Below are 18,728 nucleotides of genomic sequence, written 5' to 3' on the forward strand. Positions count from 1 at the left end.
TTGATTCACCCTCCAATGGCCGCCGCGGCCAGTGCACTGTGGCCGGTGCACCGCGTTGATCCGATGGCAGGAGCCAGGTACTTATCCTGGTCTCCCATGGGGTGCAGGGCCCAAGTACTTGGGCCATCCTCCACTGCACTCCCTGGCCACAGCAGAGAGCTGGCCTGGAAGAGGGGCAGCCGGGACAGAATCCGGCGCCCCGACCGGGACTAGAACCCGGTGTGCCGGCGCCGCAAGGCGGAGGATTAGTCTATTGAGCCGCGGCACCGGCCTAATTTTATAAAGGAGATTTGAAGGCAAGAGAGTTGTGATTCCACAGCTGGCACACAAACCCCCATAACTAAAGCCTTGAAAACCACAAGGTTTGCCTAATACGCTTTGCTGTGTCCCTCCCGTAAACACTGGGTAATAAAAGGTTTGGTCTACCAGATGGACCGCAAGGTTTCAGTGTGTCTTACCCCTTAGAAAGCACATCAGGGTGGGCGTCCAGCAGTCAAGACACCCATATCTCCCACCAGAGTGCCGGGGTCCAGTGCCTGGCTCCAGATCCCAGCTCCCTGCTAATCTGCACCCTAGGAGCAGCAGTGATGGTTCTAATACTTGGGCCCCTGCACCCACGTGGGAGACCTGGACGGAGCTCCTGGCTCCTGGCTTTGTTCTTGCCCAGCCCTGGCTGTTGCAAGTATTTGGGGAGTGAGCCAGGGGATGGACGATCTCTCCACCTGTCTGTGTCTCTCAGCAGAGGAATCAAATTCAGAGGCAGGTGGGGGCAGAGGGTGCAGAAAGAGTGGGAATGTAAGAGAAGGGTCTCAGCGTGGAATGGGGCGACGGTGACCCAGGGGGACACCACGTAAACCAATTACTGACCCGCACGGCTGTGTGTGCTTACTTTGTAGATGCTACATGGCAGAAACTGTTGCCATGACATCATGGAACTCTTCCCGCATCAGCAAAAAACAGTGTGCGGCCAACGCTGGGATTGCGGTAGGTTAAGCCGCTGCTCACGCTGCCGGTCTCCCCGTACCGGAGCACTGGCTCAAGCCCCGGCTGCTCCACTTCCGTTCCAGCCCCCTGCTAATACGCTTGGGAGGTGGCAGTGATGACCCAAGTGCATGGGTTCCTGCCACCTACACGGGAGACCCGGGTTGAGTTCCTGGCTCCTGGCTTTGGCCTGACCCAGCCCCAGCTGCTGTGGCTGTTTGGGGAGTGAACCAGCAGGTGGAGGATCTCTCTCCCTCGCTCCCTCTTGCTTTCAAATATATCTAGGGAAGGAAGGGAGGGAGGGATGGAGGAAGGGAGGATGGAAGTGGGGGAGGGAGGGAGGGACAGGCGTGTGGCACAGCAGTCAAGCCGCTGCCTGCATCCCACATCCGAGTGCTGGTTCGAGTCCCAGCTCCTCCGCTTCCAAGTCCAGCTTCCTGCTAATATAAACCCTGGGAGGCAGCCGTGATGGCTCCAATACTGGGTCCCTGCCACCCACATGGGAGACCCAGATGGAGCTCCTGGCTCCTGGCTTTGGTCTGGCCCAGCTCTGGCCATTGTGGGGTTATCTGGGAGTGAACCAGTAGATGGAAGGTCTCTGTCTTTCTCTTCTTCTCTCTCTCTCTCTCTTCCTCCCTTCAAATAGAGAGAAAAGCAAATCAATAAAAAGTGCTTCTTTTTGTTCTTAGTCTTTTTCTTATAGAATTGATGCTTTTTTCAAAAAAAAAGATTTATTTATTTATTTGAAAGACAGAGTTAGAGAGAGAGAGAGAGAGGTCTTCCATCCACTGGTTCACTCCCCAAATGGCTGCAATGGCCAGAGCTTCCTCCTGGTCTCCCATGCGGATGCCGGAGCCCCAGCACTTGGGCCATCTTCTACTGCTCTCCCAGGCCACAGCAGAGAGCTGGATGGGAAGTGGAGCAGCCAGGACTCAAACCAGCGCCCACACGGGATGCCGGCACCTTGTCTGCTGTGCCACAGCGAGGCCTCTGTTCACTATGTCTGTATTTGGGTCTAATGTGTGTTCTTTCTTTTTTTCTTTTTTCTTTTTTTTTCTAATGCGTGTTCTAACATGAGATCAGGAATGCATTATTGTGTGGTCGTGTTTCTCTGGAGAAGCTGATGTTTTCAGGAAATGTATTTCAGATTTCAAATAAAATGTGTTTCTAAATTTCAAAGCAAAAAAATAATAATTGAAGTACTTGGACTGCTGCATCATTAGATCTTAGTGTTGAGCAGCAGTTCCAGTCCTGGCTGCTCTGCTTCCAACCCGGCTCCCTGCTGACGCGCCTGGGAAAGTCGTTGGATCCACGCGCCCACGTGGGAGACCCAGATGGGGCTCCCGGCTCCTGGCTTCAGCCTGGCTCAGTCCCAACCATCGTGGCCATTTGGGGAGTGAACCTGCGGATGGAAGACCTCTCTCTCTCTCTCTCTCTCCCCATCACTCTGCCTTTTGAATGAATAAATAAATCTTGAACAACTTTAAAGTGCCCCCACCATATCCAGTCCGTCCCTGAATGAGCCACTTAACGCTGACAGCAACAAGCCATCCTCAGTGAACACAGGACGCAACGTGGTGGACGCTTGTCATCCCCAGCCAGCCGGCCCTGAGCCTTTGACACGCCCCTCCTCTGCGCCACCACGCCCCGCCTCCCGGAACAGCCTCACTTGCTTGTCCCTGTGTCCCCCCATGGAAAAAGTTGATGACGGCGTTCGTCAGCTGGGTGTCTCCAGGAGCGATTACGAAGGAGAGGTCTCAGGGGCTCCCAGTTTGGGAGGTCTGCAGGGCGCTGGCCCTGGGCTGCGGCAGGGAGCGGTGGCAGGCGCCAGCTGGAACCAGGAGCAGAGAGAGGACGGGGTGAGGCCACACTGGCCCCTTGCAGTCACTCATCTTTCAACGTTCTGGACTACAGGAGACGCCTTTGTTTAACATGGTATCTCTCAGACAGACCTCTCGTTTGCTATTTCACTCCCCAAATGTCCACAACAGCTGGGGGCAGGCCAGGGCGCGAAGCCAGGCGCTAGCAACTTAGTCTGGGTGGCAGGGACTCAAGTACCTAAGCCACCATCACCTGCTCATCCAGGGTGTGCAGCGGCAGGAAGCTGGCGTCAGGGGCAGAGCCAGGATTCGAACCCAGGCCCTCCTCCAACGGCAGATATAGGTTTAGGCACTGCAGGAAACACCCACCCGAGGCCTGCTCCTTTAAGATAACCCGCCACGCGAATGACTTCCCAAGGGCAGCATCCCGACGGCCTCTGGACCTCCTCCCAGATCCCATATCCTGATGGCTCCCCACCACCTCCCGGTAGCGCCATGGTGGGGCCAAGACTTTGACACTTGAACCTCTGCGGGGGGGGAGACACGGCACACAGCCAAGTCAGAGCAGTCATGGCTTCTGTCTCTGGAAATTTTTTTTTTTTTTAATTTTTTTGATAGGCAGAGTGGACAGTGAGAGAGAGAGACAGAGAGAAAGGTCTTCCTTTTGCCGTTGGTTCACCCTCCAATGGCCGCCGCGGCCGGCACGCTGCGGCCAGCGCACCGCGCTGATCCGATGGCAGGAGCCAGGAGCCAGGTGCTTTTCCTGGTCTCCCATGGGGTGCAGGGCCCAAGCACCTGGGCCATCCTCCACTGCACTCCCGGGCCACAGCAGAGGGCTGGCCTGGAAGAGGGGCAACCGGGACAGAATCCGGCGCCCCGACCGGGACTAGAACCCGGTGTGCCGGCGCCGCAAGGTGGAGGATTAGCCTAGTGAGCCGCGGCACCGGCCCTGTCTCTGGAAATTTGCTTCTCCAAGATCCAACCACTCTTTCGGGGCGTGGGGGGGGGGGTTTGACATCCCACTCCTTGTAGGATGCTGGTGGCAGTGCCCCCCCCCCGGTGACTGGGACCTCCTACGGCACTGTCCTCTGAGCCCAGTCTCTGTCTGTTAATTTTGAGCGAGGCAGACAGAGCTCCTACCCACTGGTCCCCTCCCTGAAACACCCACAATGGGGCCCGCCCAGGGGTCGAAGGCCTGAGCCGGGAACTCGACGCAGATGGCCCAAGTACTGGAGCCCTCACTGCTGCCTCCCAGGGTGGGCAGGAAACCGGAGTCGAGAGGCAGAGCTGGGACTCAGACCCAGAGTATGTACCTCTGGGGCTCAGGGCCAGGCACTGGGCACAGGGGTTGGACACATGCAGCCCATGCAGGAGGCCCTGGGTTCGATTCCCAGCTCCCTGTTAATGCACACCCTGGAAGGCAGCAGGGATGGCTCAAGGACCTGGGTTCCCACCTCCCACGTGGGAGACCAGGATTGAAACGTGGGCTCCGGGCCTCTGCCTGGCCCAGCTGTGGCTGTGGCAGTGGACAGGTGGGGTGTGAACCAGCAGATGGGGGCAGGTGCTCTCTCTGTGTCTGTCTCTCTGCCTCTCAAGTAAGAAAATTAAAAATATAGAGAGAGGGGCCAGCACAGTGGCATTGTGGGTAAAGCCACTGCCTGCAGTACCGGCATCCCATATGGACGCCGGTTCAAGACACAGCTGCTTCACTGCTGATCCAGCTCTCTGCCATGGCCTGGGGAAGCAGTAGAAGATGCCCAAGTGCTTGGGCCCCTGTACCCACGTGGGAGACCTGGAGGAAGCTCCTGGCTCCTGGCTTCAGATCGGCACAGCTCCGGCTGTTGCGGCCAATTGAAGAGTGAACCATTGGATGGAAGACCTTTCTCTCTCTGCCTATACTCTGTCTGTGTGTAACTCTGACTTTCAAATAAATAAATAAAACTCTTTAAAATCTATCTATCTATCTATCTATCGAGAGAGAGAGAGAGAGAGAGAACTTTACCATGTGCTGGACACTCTTCCCAAGTTGCTTTTATTATTAATACTTTTTAAAAAAGAGTTATTTATTTGAAAGTTGGAGTTACACACAGAGAGAGAAGGAGAGGCAGAGAGAGAGAGAGAGAGAGAGAGAGAGAGGATCTTCCATCCACTGGTTCACTCCCCAGATGGCCACAATGGCTGGAGCTGTGCCGATCCGAAGCCAGGAGCCAGGAGCTTCCTCCAGGTCTCCCACATGGGTGCAGGGGCCCAAGCACTTGGGCCATCGTCCACTGCTTTCCCAGGCCAGAGCAGAGAGCTGGATGGGAAGTGGAGCAGCCGGGTCTTGAACCGGCATCCATATGGGATGCTGGCACTGCAAGCGGCGGCCTTACCCACTGCGCCACAGCACCGGCCCCTATTAATACTATTATTTTAAAATTTCAGGTCCCTCCCACTTTGTCAGCGGTTCTTAGCTGGGAGCAAGGCTGCCCCCTGGAGGGAGCTGGTCTGAGACATCTTTGGTTGTTTCCACAGTGGGGGGAGGTTCCCGATCCTGCTCAGCACCCCAGGGAGCACAAGGCACTCCCCTCCCCCACAAAGCGCTCTCCAGCCCTAACTGAAGTGCAACGGACTAAAATGAGCTCAAAGAGAACAGCGAATACCAAAGGCCGCGGCTGAAAGTAAGGGTATCAGCTCCTAACACTTTCACATTCGTGTACCCAGACACCGTGTAAGACAGCTTAAGCGCAGGTTCCAAGTCCCGGCTGCTCCACTTCTGATCCAGCTCCCTGCTACTGGCCTGGGAAAGCAGCGGAAGACAGCCCAGGTGCTTGGAACCCTGTTTCCATGTGGGAGACCCTGATGGAGCTCCTGGCTTCAGCCTGGCTCAGCCCTGGCCATTGCGGGCACTTGGGGAGTGAACCAGTGGATGGAAGATCCTCTCTCTCTCTATCTCTCTCTCTCGCCTTTCAAAACCTCTGCCGTCATAGTTTCGGGTAGTGCTAACGTGCAGACGTGCAAAGCGAACCTTCCTGGACAGGTGGACGGTACTAGCTCAACCAGGAGGAAATGTGTCTGAGCTGAAATGCACACTCTGGGGAGGAGCTGGACGTGGGCAGCACAAAGCCGACGCTGGGCGGCCGACTGAGCTGCGTGCGTCTGCACCCGGAGGCCCAGCACCGTGGCTGGGGTGGGACGGAGCAGGGGATGCTGGGACGCTCTTTAGGGAGTGATGGAAAAGCCAGCTCACTACGGCTGGGGAGGCGGGGGGCGGGGTGGGGAAGCACCAAGTGGGAGGGGCTGTGGGGGCAGCTGGCGCCCCGCCTTTCTCCCCAGGGCAGGGCAGCAGCTGGGGACAGGCTGGGCCACCTGCCTACCTCACAGCAGAAACTGGGACAGCACTGCCCTCCCACCCCCACCCCAGCCAGGGAAAGTAGAGATAAAGGTTAATTTCCAGACAGCCGGGCGCCGTCGGCTCCCCGCATGGAGGCCCTGCTTGCAGCCATTAGCCCGCATCTGGCCCTCTCTTGTGCCTTGGTTGCCTTCAAGGAATGTTCTAGACTCTTCTGCCTCCGTGTGTTTCCCTCTGTCCTGTCCTTGATGGTATCAGGCTGGGAGTGAGACTCTGTGTTCCCCTCCCCAACACCCACCTTCCTCGGGGCTGATGCCATGGAGCTCAGTGAGAGCCCAGCGCTTGGGCACTGGGTGCTGGGTGAACTCCTAAGTATACGACAAAACCCACTTCAAAGAGACTCTCTTCTGGGAGGAGTTCTTGGGCCCCCTGGTCCCCAAGGTAACGCAACAAAACTAACTCACATCAGGAGCTAATACAGGGGGGCTGGTGCTGTGGCGCAGCGGGATAAAGCCCCAGCCTGCAACACCAGCATCCCATGTGTGCACCAGTTCAAGTCCCGGCTGCTCCGCTTCTGATCCAGCTTCCTGCTCTCTCTCTCTCTGCCTCTCCTCTCTCTGTGTAACTATGACTTTCAAATAAATAAATCAATCTTTTAAAAAAAGATTGATTTATTTGAAAGGCAGATTTACAGAGAGAGAGAGAGAGAGAGAGAGAGGTCTTCCATCCGTTGGTCACCCCCCCAATGGCCGGAGCTAAGGAGCTAATGCAGACTGAGCTCCAGGGTCCCAGCTGGCCACACTGCAGGCATTTGGGGAGTGAACTGGCGGACTGAAGCTCTGTCTCGCCCTGCCCCTTTCACTACGCCTTTCAAATAAATCAAGGTTCAAAGCAAAAGGGGCGCTGGGCTTAGGGGCGGGGAAGGCGGAGAGGCAGGGACACCCCAGAAGTGGCGAGGACTCTGCCTGCTGCCGCCCCGCACCCATTCTCTTCCCTGGCTAACAAAACCCTCCGTGCTTCAAGGCCCCGGGCTGGGCGCCAGCTCTCCCGCACCTGCCCCGCAGGCGACCCCGAACGCCGGTGGTGGTCTCTGTAGGACGAGGCCCTACCAGAAGTCTTGGGAAGCCGGGGCCCTGGCTCAGTCCAGTCCGGGACGTCAAGGCCAAGACAAGCTGTCGGCACATTGGAGCTGACTTTTTAAAGCCAAAGCAAAGAGTGAAAAAAAAAAAAAAAAAAAGCTGACCAATCTGTCAAGACCGGGACGCGAACGTGCGGCCTTGGGAGTTCTTTACTTCCGCAGAGGCGCCGCTTCCGCATCTAGCTCCGCCCCCTGTTGGCTCCGCCCCCGGCATGGCCCCTCCCCGGGCCCGCGCTGCTTTTCCCGGAAGTGGGCGGGTCCAGCGCTAAACGGCGCTCCGCGGGCGCATAGCACGCCGGGAGTTGTAGTCCCGCCATCGGACGGAAGCCGAGACGGACGCGCGGCGGCATGTGGCCGGGAATCTTGGTGGGGGGGTCCCGGGTGGTGGCAGGCAGGTGCCCCACGCTGGGGCCCCTCCTCGCCGCTCGTTTCCCCTCGCAGCGGACGCCTGAGAGCGACCTCGTCCCGCGGCGAAGCCTGCACGCGACGGCGGCCCGGGCTCTTCCGCTCATCCCCATAGTGGTGGAGCAAACGGTAGCGCGGCCCCCGCGGGGACACGGCCCGAGGGCTCGGGGCTCAGGGGGGACGGCCGGCCCCCCGACCCCTCACCGCCATCTTTCTGGCCCAGGGTCGCGGCGAGCGCGCCTACGACATCTACTCGCGGCTGCTGCGGGAGCGCATCGTGTGCGTCATGGGCCCGGTGAGCGCGCCGCGCCGGGGCCACCCGCTGAGCTGGTCCCGACCCCTGACCTCTCCCCTTTGGCCCTCGGGGTGGGGGGCTCCGCTCTGGACCCGGCCCCTCCCCTCCCCTCCAACCCTCTTCCTTCCTCTGAGTCCTGCTGGTGCCCTGCTGACCCCTCCCCAAGCCCTCTCGGCCCCTCTCGGGTCCCCAGCGCGCCCCCTCACCCCTGGGTTCCAGGCCCTGTCCCCCTTTCCTGCCTGCGGCCTGCCATTCGCCTTCCTGCGCCCCACACCCCCCCGGGGCCCCGTCCCGATGCCTCCCTGGGCCCTGGACCCCTCCCCTGGGCCCCCCAACGCCCTCCCTCTTACAACCCATCTGGGGACCCCTGCAGATCGATGACAGCGTGGCCAGCCTGGTCATCGCGCAGCTCCTCTTCCTGCAGTCCGAAAGCAACAAGAAGCCCATCCACATGTACATCAACAGCCCCGGTGAGCAGCGCGCCCCCCCAGGACGCCGCTGGGTGACTCCGGGGACCAAGACCCCGGGCCAGGGATGTCCTCTCTCTGGGGAAGAGGTGCGGACTTTCCTCAGAATCCCAGAATGGCCCTGAAAGCCCCTGGGAGGTACCCATGGCGTTGTGACAGTGAGCTGAGCTGCCACCTGCCGCACTGGTCCCCTACCAGAGTGCCAGTCTGAGTCCGAGGAAGGCGGCAGAAGACGGCCCGGGTGCTTGGGTGTCTGCCGGCTACGTGGGAGACCCCGATGGAGTTCTGGGTGCCCAGCCGTTGTGGCCATTTGGGGAATGAACCAGTGGATGGACAATATCCCAGGGGAGTCAGTCTCCCCTTAAATAAAATAAGCGATCTTTAGGAATAAGTAAATAAATGAGTAGGTTCACAGGCCAGCAGCGGAGTGACCCCACATCCTGTGTTACCCACTCGACCCGGTCAGCATCGCTCGGTTGATGTCTCCCTTCCCAAAAAAAGATAAACGAGGGCCGGCGCTGCGGCTCACTAGGCTAATCCTCCGCCTAGCGGCGCCGGCACACCGGGTTCTAGTCCCGGTCGGGGCGCTGGATTCTGTCCCGGTTGCCCCTCTTCCAGGCCAGCCCTCTGCTGTGGCCAGGGAGTGCAGTGGAGGATGGCCCAGGTGCTTGGGCCCTGCACCCCATGGGAGACCAGGAGAAGCACCTGGCTCCTGCCTTCGGATCAGCGCGGTGCGCCAGCCGCAGTGCGCCAGCCATGGTGGCCATTGGAGGGTGAACCAACGGCAAAGGAAGACCTTTCTCTCTGTCTCTCTCTCTCACTGTCCACTCTGCCTGTCAAAAAAAAAAAAAAAGATAAATGACCACAGTTGGAGCCCTACCTATGCCAGGCTTTTAAGAGCAAAACAAAACAAAACATTATTTGAGCTCTCGTCCACTGGTTCCCTCCCCAGACGCCTGCAGCAGCCCGGATCTCAGTCCAGGTCTCCCCCGTGGGAGGCACCTGCTGCCCCCCAAGGTGTGCATTAGCAGGGAGCAGAGCCAGGATTCGAACCCAGGCACTGGGTGGAGGATGTGGGTGTCCCAGGCAGAATCTTATCTGCCGTGCCAGCCTTCTCGAAACATTTGTGAGCCCTGCTTTCAAGGGCTGGGGTGGGGGTGGGCTAGGGAAAGGGAGGAGGAGGAGCTGGCCGGGCCCCTCACCACCACCATCCCCCCACCCCCACCCCTCTGGCCGCAGGCGGTGTGGTGACCGCAGGCCTGGCCATCTACGACACGATGCAGTACATCCTGAACCCCATCTGCACGTGGTGCGTGGGCCAGGCCGCCAGCATGGGCTCCCTGCTGCTTGCCGCCGGCAGCCCCGGCATGCGCCACTCGCTCCCCAACTCCCGCATCATGATCCACCAGCCCTCTGGGGGCGCCCGGGTGAGTGCCACTGTGGCAGGGGTCCAGGCTGGGGGAGGGCCGGGGCGGCTGTCAGGGCAGAGGAGAGGGCCCGGCCACACGCGTCCAGCAGGAGGGAGGGGGACCCGCGCGGGACCGCGGGGAGGAGTCTCGCTCTGCTGAGCCATTATTTGGCCCCGGGCTCATCAGGCGCAGGGGTGAGGCCCTGGGGGCTGGGTCTGGACTTGGGGGGCGGATCTGCCACCCCCTGGGATTCGTGAGCCCTGGGAGCCACTGCTTGTCCCTGGGCAGCAGGGGCTCGGACGTCAAGGTGGGCAGCCGCGCAGGGGTGCCGCTGACCCCACCCTCTGTCCTCTCCCCGCCCCGGGACGTCGCCCAGGGCCAGGCCACAGACATCGCCATCCAGGCGGAGGAGATCATGAAGTTGAAGAAACAGCTCTACAACATTTACGCCAAGCACACGAAGCAGAGCCTGCAGGTGATCGGTGCGTGCCCCGCCCGCCGGCCGGATCCCCGGGAGAGCCGCGTGGAAATCGGTGGAAAGCCCTGAGCCGGCGTGGAGGAAGCAAGATTCCCGGGGTGGGGGGGTGGGGGTCAGAAAAGATGCTCGCGTTCCGTGGCAGCCCAGACGCCCCCCCAGGAGCAGATGGGCGAGGGCGGAGGCTGCTGCCCTGCGCAGGGCGGGGCACGGGGAGGGCGCGGCCGCCGGGATTGGCTGAGGCCGGACACCGAGGGAGGTTGCCCGTGGCGCGTCCCCTGCCCCGGGTGTCACCAAGGGTCCTGAACAATGCGGTTGGGGAACCAGTGGCTCAGGTCTGTTCCTGGCGGGTTGCCCGCGCCGTGCACTCCCGGGGGCAGTGAGCGCTAACGGTGTATCAGGACGCAGGGCAGCGTGGGAGACGCTCATGGGAGAATGTGGACACCGTGCGTCTCCCACTGTCCCAGCTGCAGAGGTGCTGGCCATCTGTTAGGATCAGGAGCTGGGAGCTGCATCCGGGTCTCCCGCAGGGTGGCAGGGGCCCAGCACCTGGGCCATCCCTGCTGCATCCGGGCTGGCCCAGCTGCTGGCTGTGCCAGGCGTCCGGGGAGAGAACCAGTGGATGGGAGACCTCTCTCTGGCTCCCTCCCTGTCTCTGCCACTCTGCCTTTTAACTATATCTAAAGAAGCCTTTTCACAAAGCGAAATGAAAAGAGCAGCGAGGGTCACCTGGTCTGGCGTGTAAGGTGCCCACTGCCACATCCGGGCACCCGGCTCCGGCTCCCGACCCCAGCTTCCCGGGATGCAGCCATGATGGCTCCCGCGCCTGGGTTACCGCCAGGCTGTGTGGACGAGCCACGTGCAGCTCCCAGCTCCGGTCACGGCCGTGTGTGCCAGGGGCAGTGAACCAGTGTACTGGAGCTGTCTGTCGGATTTTTAAAAAGTCGGTAAAAATAATAATAAAATGGATACGTTCTTGATGGGGAAGCCGGCCGAGAAGGGGCGGCCCGGCAGGACAGGGACCTGTCACTCAACAGGCTCTGCCGCTTCAACCCCATGGGGCTTTCTGGCCCAGCAGGGTTGCTGCTGGCCTGTGTGGGCTCCCCACTCCCCTGGCCTCTGCCTCCCCTTGAGCCAAGACACCGAGGGCCCAGTCACCTCCCAAAGCCCCGCCTCCTGACATCATCCCCTGGGGGTGGGGGCGGAAGGGACACAGGGCCCGGGCCTGGCCTCTCACGCACCCGTGTGCTGCCTCCCCCGTCCCGCAGAGTCGGCCATGGAGAGGGACCGCTACATGAGCCCCATGGAGGCCCAGGAGTTCGGCATCTTGGACAAGGTCCTGGTCCACCCTCCCCAGGACGGCGAGGACGAGCCCGAGCTGGTGCAGAAGGAGCCGCCCGCGGTGCCCACGGAGCCTCCCGCCCCCACCAGCCCCTGAGCCTGTGAAACCGGCACAGAGCCCGCCACCCGAGGACCTGAGGGGCCCCACGCTGCCGGTGAGGGCAGCCCGGAGCCTGCCTGCAAGGGACTTTGCACTCCTGGCTGCCCCGACTGGCAGGCGGCCGGCCCGAGACACTGTGATTTTAAATTAAATCTTTGTGGTCTTTGCTGGGCGACTGCAGCGCCTCCCTGTGGGGCCCTGAGAAGAGGGAAAGCCACCTGCAGGGAGGGGAGAGGGTTCCGGTTTTATGGGTGGGGTCAGGGACAGCCTTGCTGAGGCGGGGAGGTGGGCCAGGGTCAGTATCTTGGGAAAGAACAGGGGGCACAGCCAGTGCAAAGGCCCTGGGGCAGGGCTGCTGGACGTGAGAGGGGAACCACGCAGAGGCCAGGGGCCATGGGAGAGAACAAATAAAAGTAGGGTTAACGAGCTCATCCTGGCCTGCTCCACTTCCAATCCAGCTCCCTGCTGTGGCCTGGGAAAGCAGTAGAGAACGGCCCAGGTGCACCCACCGGGGAGACCCAGAAGAAGCTCCTGGCTCCTAGCTTCGGGTCCCCTCAGCTATGGCTGTTGCGGCCATTTGGGGAGTGAACCAGTGGATGGAAGACCCCTCTCTCTCTCTCTCCCCCTCCTTCCCTCCAACCCCCTTTCCCAGTATCTTTGAAATAAATAAATAAATAAATCTTTTAAAAAACAACCTGACTCATTCTTGAGCAGCAAGTGGAGAACTTGGAGCTAAAGATCAGTGGGAAGCCCCTGGGTTCCAGCTGGTTTTTTGTTGTTGTTATTAGATTTTTATTTATTTATTTGAAAGAGTTACACAGAGAGAGAGAGAGGTCTTCCATCCGCTGGTTCACTCCCCAGATGGCCGCAATGGCCAGGACTGCGCCGATCCGAAGCCAGGAGCCAGGGGCTCCATCTGGGTCTCCCATGTGGGTGCAGGAGCCCAAGGACTTGGGCATCCTCCACTGCTTTCCCAGGCCACAGCAGAGAGCTGGATGGGAAGTGGAGCAGCCGGGATCCCATATGGGATGCCGGTGCTGCAGGTGGCAGCTTTACCCGCTACGCCACAGCGCCAGCCCCCAGCTGGGTTTTAAAGGCTGTGTTACAGATGGCCTGTGCGGGAGCCCGTGGGCCCCTGCCACCCATGAGAGACACCAGATGGAGCTCCAGGCGCCCGGCTTCAGCCTTGGCCCAGCCCTGGCTCTTCTCGGAGCCGTTTGTGGAGTGACCGTGGTTGGAAGAGCTCTCTCTCTGTTGCTTTGCTTTTCAAATAAATAGTTGTTTTTTTTTTTTAAATGAATTATATATAACGAATGAATTCAGGGCGTTTGGGGGGCTGTATTCATTGGTTACATTTGTTGAACTGTTCACTGTGAACACTAAATACACAGAGAAAAAGAGGACAGTGGAGCCCCGGGGGCCCATCCCGCCAGTTCAACAATCCATTCATGCCTGCTTCTGTTTAGGTTTTTTTTTTTTTTTTTTTTTTTTTTTCCATTTTTTTATTTTCAAGGCAGAGAGGGAGGAGGATCTTCCATCTACTGGTTGACTTCCCAGGCCACAGCCAGGAGCCAGGAGCTCCATCCAGGCCGCCGCGTGGGTGCAGGGTAGCTCCGGGGCTGCTTCCGATTCTCCCCGCCATCCACGCCCTAGAACAAATCCCAGGTCCTGTTTAATCTAAATATTTCATTAGGCATGCCTAAGCAACAAGGAATCGTCAAAAAAAGAGAACCACAATGACATTTTCAAACCAGAATAATATTGAGAGGGAAACGGATGCTACCTCGTTTTGACCTTTGACCCCAACTCCCGAAAAACTTGACCCACCCCATCATCGTGACCTTGACATCAGTCCTCTGACCCTCGTACCTTTGACCCCTTCAGCTCGCCCTAACTGTATCCTGCCCTTACTCTGGGGCCAACCCCATAACCCTGACCTTGGCTCAAATCCTATGACCTTGGCTCCCAGGCCAAGTCCAGTCCCGGCACCCAACACGCAGTCCCGGTGTCCACCCGCTGGGTTGGACCCTCCCACCTCTGATAAAAGAGGCGGAGTCAGGGTCTGCCGCTGACGGACTTGCTGCATAGGCAATAGCCTTAGCGGCCGCGGTCAATAGCACCAATAGCGCAGGAGAGGAGGCGGGCTCTGGAGGAAGCCAATGGCTTGAAAGGGCGAGCGAGCAGCAGCCAGTAGCCGTGAGCGAGAGGCGGGACTCCACGGAAAGCCAATCGCTGAAGAGGCCCGGCGCAGTCACAGCCAATGGCTCTGGGGAGAGGGCGTTACCCCGAGGCCCGCCGCTTTCACGACCCGGCTCCTGAGCGATGGCCGGGAGTGGGCGGCTGGCTTTGCGGACGCTGCCCGTGCCGGGCTGGGTACGGGGTTCCAGCCCCGCCGTGGTGAGCCGCTTGCGGGATGCGGCCGTGGTGCGGCCGGGCTTCCTGAGCGCAGCCGAGGAGGAGACGCTGAGCCGTGAGCTGGAGCCCGAGCTGCGCCGCCGCCGCTACGAATACGATCACTGGGACGCGGTGAGGCTGCCGGAAGGGGCGGGACCACGGCGGGGGCGGGGCCTGTCCTGGGGGCAAACCCGGGTTAGAGCGGCTGGGGCGGGGCCTGGGCTGTGGGTGGGGCCAGGCGGAATTGAGGCCGGGGACCCGGGCGGGGGCGGGGGCGGGGCCAGGGCTGGAGGCAAACACGGGTTAGGGCAGCTGAGGGCGGGGCCTGGGCTGTGGGTGGGGCCAGGGCGGGATTGAGGCCGGGATCCGGGCAGTGGCAGGGGCGGGGTCGGAGTGGCACTGGAGGCCGGATTGGGAACCGAGGGTTTGGGTCCAAGGTTAGGGGCGGAAACGGGTGTGGAGCAAGATGAGGAAGGGTCAGCGTTTAGGGGCAGAGGGGACTTCGTGGGCAGAGCCGGCACTGGGGACCGGGGATCCGAGCCGCGAGAGTGGGTTCAAAGCACTGAGGTCAGACCCGGTTGCGCCCGGGGCAGGGGTCGGGGTACCCACTTGAAACCCAGATAGGGTGATGGCCGTGGCACGGATGGGCTCCCCCCGAGAGGCCCAGGCTTGACCCCCAGCCCTCTGTCAGGCCATCCATGGCTTCCGGGAGACGGAGAAGGCGCGCTGGTCAGAGGCCAGCCGGGCCATCCTGCAGCGTGTGCAGGCGGTGGCCTTTGGCCCTGGCCAGACCCTGCTGCCCTCGGTGCACGTGCTGGACCTGGAGCCGCGGGGCTACGTCAAGCCCCACGTGGACAGCGTCAAGGTGGGCGGAGGCCAGAGCCTGACCGGGTGGGTAGGGGGTGGGGCCAGGGGCAGCAAGGCCACAGCCTGACCCAGTCCTGCGCCCCTCCTGCAGTTCTGCGGAGCCACCATCGCGGGCCTGTCCCTGCTCTCTGCCAGCGTCATGCGGCTGGTGCACACCCAGGAGCCAGGGCAGTGGCTGGAACTCTTGCTGGAGCCTGGCTCCCTCTACATCCTTAGGTACCGACTGCTCCAGAGCCCGGTCCCCACCAGAGCCCCACCAGCATCCCCCCAGAGCCTGCGCGGGGCCCCGGGGCGCACCCAGGCCAGGGGCTGCCCTCACCCCATTTCCTCCTGCAGGGGCTCGGCCCGCTATGACTTCTCCCACGAGATCCTGCGGGATGAAGACTCTTTCTTTGGGGAGCGGCGGATTCCGCGAAGCCGGCGCATCTCGGTGATCTGCCGCGCCCTCCCGGAGGGGCCGGGGACGGGGCCGGGGGAGCCCCCGCCAGCCTGCTGACCCCCCACCCCCGCCCAGGCCTGTGCGCCAGCTCCTCGCAGAGGCCACACTGGGGAATCAGACTGGAGAATGGACGACGCGGGCATCCTCGCCCTGGCTGTGTTCAGGGCACTGGGATGGGGAGGTGTGGGAAGGCGGTGGCCCTGGGTGGCGCCTCCCCGCGCAGAGCTGAGACGGACATCATGGCGCGCACACACACACGGGCTGGGTGAGTCCCAGGGCCAGCAGAGCGAGTTTCCTTTATTGTGTCGGTTGCTGGTGCCCCAGCCCGCCTCCCCTTCCATGCTGTCCCGTCGGCACCCACATCTCCAATAAATAAGTCGGACGAGCTCCATCCACGCGCGCGGGTCCCAGGGCACCGGCTGGAGCCTCAGCCACAGCCGCAGGCGGCCGCCGAGAGCTGGGGCAGCCGCTGCCAGCGGAGACGGTCGTCAAGGAAGGTCACGTCGGCGTAGCGCGTGGGCCGGCAGCAGGGCCCGCCGTGGGCTCGGCCCTGGGCCTGCAGCCAGGCCAGCGTCAGGCCGTGCTGGGTCCGGGCGCTGCGGGGGCAGCTGCCGGCGCAGTAGCGGAAGATGACCCTCTCCTCCGAGGCGAAGCCCAGGCCCAGCTCGGCCACCGGCAGGCTCAGGCTCCACAGCTGGCACGGGCCGGCGGGGGCTCGGCGCACGCGGGCACCTGTGGGAGAGAAGGGGACGCTGCTGGGCACAGGGTCTGGGCAGGACGGGGCCGGGGAAGCCACACGAGTGGCCGGGGGGCTCCTTACCCAGCGGGGGCGTCCAGCTCCCTCCAGCATCCGCAGCCTGCTCGGGCGACAACGTCTCTTCCGCCACCGAGGCACCCAGAGCCTCAGGGCCCCAGCCCAGCTGCAGGGACAGCAGCAGCAGAGCGCCCAGCAGGGCTCGTCCCGTGGCCATCGCGACAGGCAGGGTCTCCCGGGCCGGGGCCCCCGTGTCCCGAATTTATGCCCTGCGGGGCTGTGGAGCTAACCTGTTCGCTGCCGGCCGCTGCGGCCCCGCCCCCCTGGGTCCCAGCTTCAGCTCCTACTGCTCCAGGCCCCCTGCCCTCCGAAGGGTTAAGGGCTCACCCCCACCCCACCCAGACATTCCACAGACCCACTTCTGACGCCCCCTGATTTACGAGTGGTGGCGGCAGCCAGGGCCAAGCCCAGGCGGTGATTGGTGTTCCCCCTCCACCTGCTGTCTGTTGGGGGACGGGGTGGGATCCCTGCCCGGGCGGGGAGCCCCCATATCATGTGCCTGGGAGGGTGGTGGTGCCCCCAGTACATGCGCCAGGCAGGGCAGCTGGGGTGGGTGGGCCAGTGGGGTACCCATCCATCATGGCTGCCACCCCCTCGGGGATTAAGGCATCAGCGCCCTGTCTCCGGGCCTGGCAAAGCCGCTGTCAAAACAGGAAAAGGGAGAGGCCCTGGGTCGTGGGGGCCAGGACTCCTGTCTGGAAGGCAAGCTGAGCCCCACGTCCTGACCACAGCCCGGTCCTGGGGTCCAGGAGCTTCAGGGCCCGAGGGGAGCTTCCGGAGGAACCTAGCACGACAGGCAGCAGCAACGTGGACTCTGGCGGCTTCCACGCCCGGGCCTGCGTGGCCACCGGTGCTCATGCAGACCCAGCCCCGAGGGGCTGCTGGGTGCTTTTGACACAAAGGAATGCAGGTGGCTTGTTTGCTACCCACCAGAAGAGGGGCTACAGCCCACCCAAAAAGGGCAGGTGAGGTAGGAGCAGGTGCAGGGCTAGCGGTTAAGACATGGCTGGGGACAGCCACATCCACCTAGAGTGCTGGATTTGAGTCTGGGCGCCCCTCCCAATGCCAGCTCCCTGCGCATGCGCACCCTGGGAGGCAGCAGTGAGGGCTCAAGTGCCTGGGCCCCGCCCCCAACGTGGGAGCCCCGGATGGAGCCCCTGATTCCGTCCTGGGCCAACCCTGGTTGTTGGAGGCATTTGTGTGTGCCTTTCAAACCGGTAAACAGTAGATTGGGAATCGCATCCCTCTACCCCCACCCAAGCCAACCTCCAGAAGAGATTCCCGGGGTGCTGGCTGTGCTGTATGACCGGGGAGCCGGCGGCCACCTCCATCCCGGGGCACGCGCCACGACGCAGCGGATCTTAGTACAGAACCTCAGCGACGTTCAAATAAAAGAAATGCCATGTCAGGTGCCAGTCAGGACCAGAGACCGGCGTAGGGCGCACCCCACGGTGGCTCGTGTCCTGTACCCCAATGAGACAGGCGCACACAAGGGAAACAGGCCTGGGGCTGGGACCCAGGCTCCCGCTCCTAGCCACGGGGTCACACCGCGGTCCACGTGGCAGGGCCAGCGAGAGCCGCTTCCTGGCAGCGCACAGAGGCCTGGCGGGACGGGGACATTCCTGGGAATTAGCCTGGCATCTCCGGCATTCGCTGGGCAGGGACTTTTCCACCTGCGTTCCCCACCCGGGCCGGGTCACCGGGAACCAGGCTCAGCAGCAGCGGCTGCAGCCAAATCCCGTTTCCGGCCATGGTATCAGCCCAGCGCTCTGACCGTCCCATCCCCCTGGCCAGAGCCCGTGGTGATGCCTGCCTGAGAAAACCACCACAGGGGCAGAAAATCGGGACCCCGGAGAGCTCCCTGGGTAGAAAGAAGCGCTCAAAAGCCCAGGCCAGCAGCGAGAGGGGGTAGGGGTCCGGCGACGGCGCTCCCTGGGCAGCTGCGGGGAGCCAAGGCCATCCCCGACGACCCTGGCGCCCTGTCCAGGCCCCGTCACAGGGGCCGCGTGGCCAGGGCGCCGGCATCCCAACCGCTCTGCCTGGGGAGGCAGCAGATGGTCTGAGGACGTGGGGTCCCCACCCATGTGGGAGACCCGGGTGGCGTTCCTGGCTCCCGGCCATTGCAGCCATTTGGGGGACGAACGAGCGGACGGCAGCTCTAACTCTGCCTTTCAAATAAACAAATCTCATTATAAATCAACAGTCCCGAAGGCCGTCTGCCCGCCTGTGAACTTCATTCAGATTGCGCAGGTGCCCACACCCGCCCGCGGGGCAGCATGGGAGACGGACCGCACAGACAGCAGCCGACAGAGCGCCGAGTCAGCACCACTCGCTCCACTAAGGACGCGCTCAGGGGTCATGGGGGTGGTGCGCGGGTGGAGATGGGCTGGCTCCCAGCACGGAGGCTGTCCCCGGCACAGCGGGACGACACGACACGACACGACACGACACG

At 61.9% G+C, this 18,728-nt stretch overlaps 3 protein-coding genes and 1 long non-coding RNA gene across 5 annotated transcripts; 2 read left to right on the plus strand and 2 right to left on the minus strand.

The window, feature by feature from the left end:
- Positions 1–7,520: 7,520 nt before the first annotated feature.
- On the plus strand, positions 7,521–12,453 carry CLPP (caseinolytic mitochondrial matrix peptidase proteolytic subunit). 2 transcript variants are annotated; one of them, XR_011382826.1, is made up of 7 exons: positions 7,561–7,804; positions 7,899–7,970; positions 8,344–8,440; positions 9,677–9,864; positions 10,223–10,328; positions 11,590–11,817; positions 12,221–12,453. XR_011382826.1 is itself a non-coding variant. In XM_070058759.1 (6 exons), the coding sequence occupies exons 1-6, from the start codon at positions 7,619–7,621 to the stop codon at positions 11,757–11,759; spliced, it is 819 nt and encodes a 272-aa protein (XP_069914860.1). In that variant the 5' UTR covers positions 7,521–7,618; the 3' UTR covers positions 11,760–11,930. The 2 variants fall into 2 exon arrangements, 1 of the variants encoding a protein (XP_069914860.1); XM_070058759.1 differs by lacking the exon at positions 12,221–12,453 and having other exon boundaries at positions 7,521–7,804; positions 11,590–11,930.
- Positions 12,454–13,020: 567 nt separating this feature from the next.
- On the minus strand, positions 13,021–13,839 carry LOC138845627 (uncharacterized). Its single transcript, XR_011382828.1, has 2 exons — positions 13,700–13,839; positions 13,021–13,411 (listed from the first exon to the last, which is right to left on the minus strand). It is a non-coding gene; the product is annotated as an uncharacterized lncRNA (long non-coding RNA).
- ALKBH7 (alkB homolog 7) lies at positions 13,409–15,853 on the plus strand. Its single transcript, XM_070058760.1, has 4 exons — positions 13,409–14,288; positions 14,848–15,021; positions 15,115–15,239; positions 15,360–15,853. The coding sequence occupies exons 1-4, from the start codon at positions 14,085–14,087 to the stop codon at positions 15,517–15,519; spliced, it is 663 nt and encodes a 220-aa protein (XP_069914861.1). The 5' UTR covers positions 13,409–14,084; the 3' UTR covers positions 15,520–15,853.
- On the minus strand, positions 15,755–16,585 carry PSPN (persephin). The gene is made up of 2 exons (XM_070058761.1): positions 16,283–16,585; positions 15,755–16,194 (listed from the first exon to the last, which is right to left on the minus strand). The coding sequence occupies exons 1-2, from the start codon at positions 16,431–16,433 to the stop codon at positions 15,890–15,892; spliced, it is 456 nt and encodes a 151-aa protein (XP_069914862.1). The 5' UTR covers positions 16,434–16,585; the 3' UTR covers positions 15,755–15,889.
- Between the last annotated feature and the right edge of the window lie 2,143 nt (positions 16,586–18,728).

Source organism: Oryctolagus cuniculus, chromosome 16, assembly GCF_964237555.1.
Source record: "Oryctolagus cuniculus chromosome 16, mOryCun1.1, whole genome shotgun sequence".
Lineage (NCBI taxonomy): Eukaryota > Metazoa > Chordata > Mammalia > Lagomorpha > Leporidae > Oryctolagus > Oryctolagus cuniculus.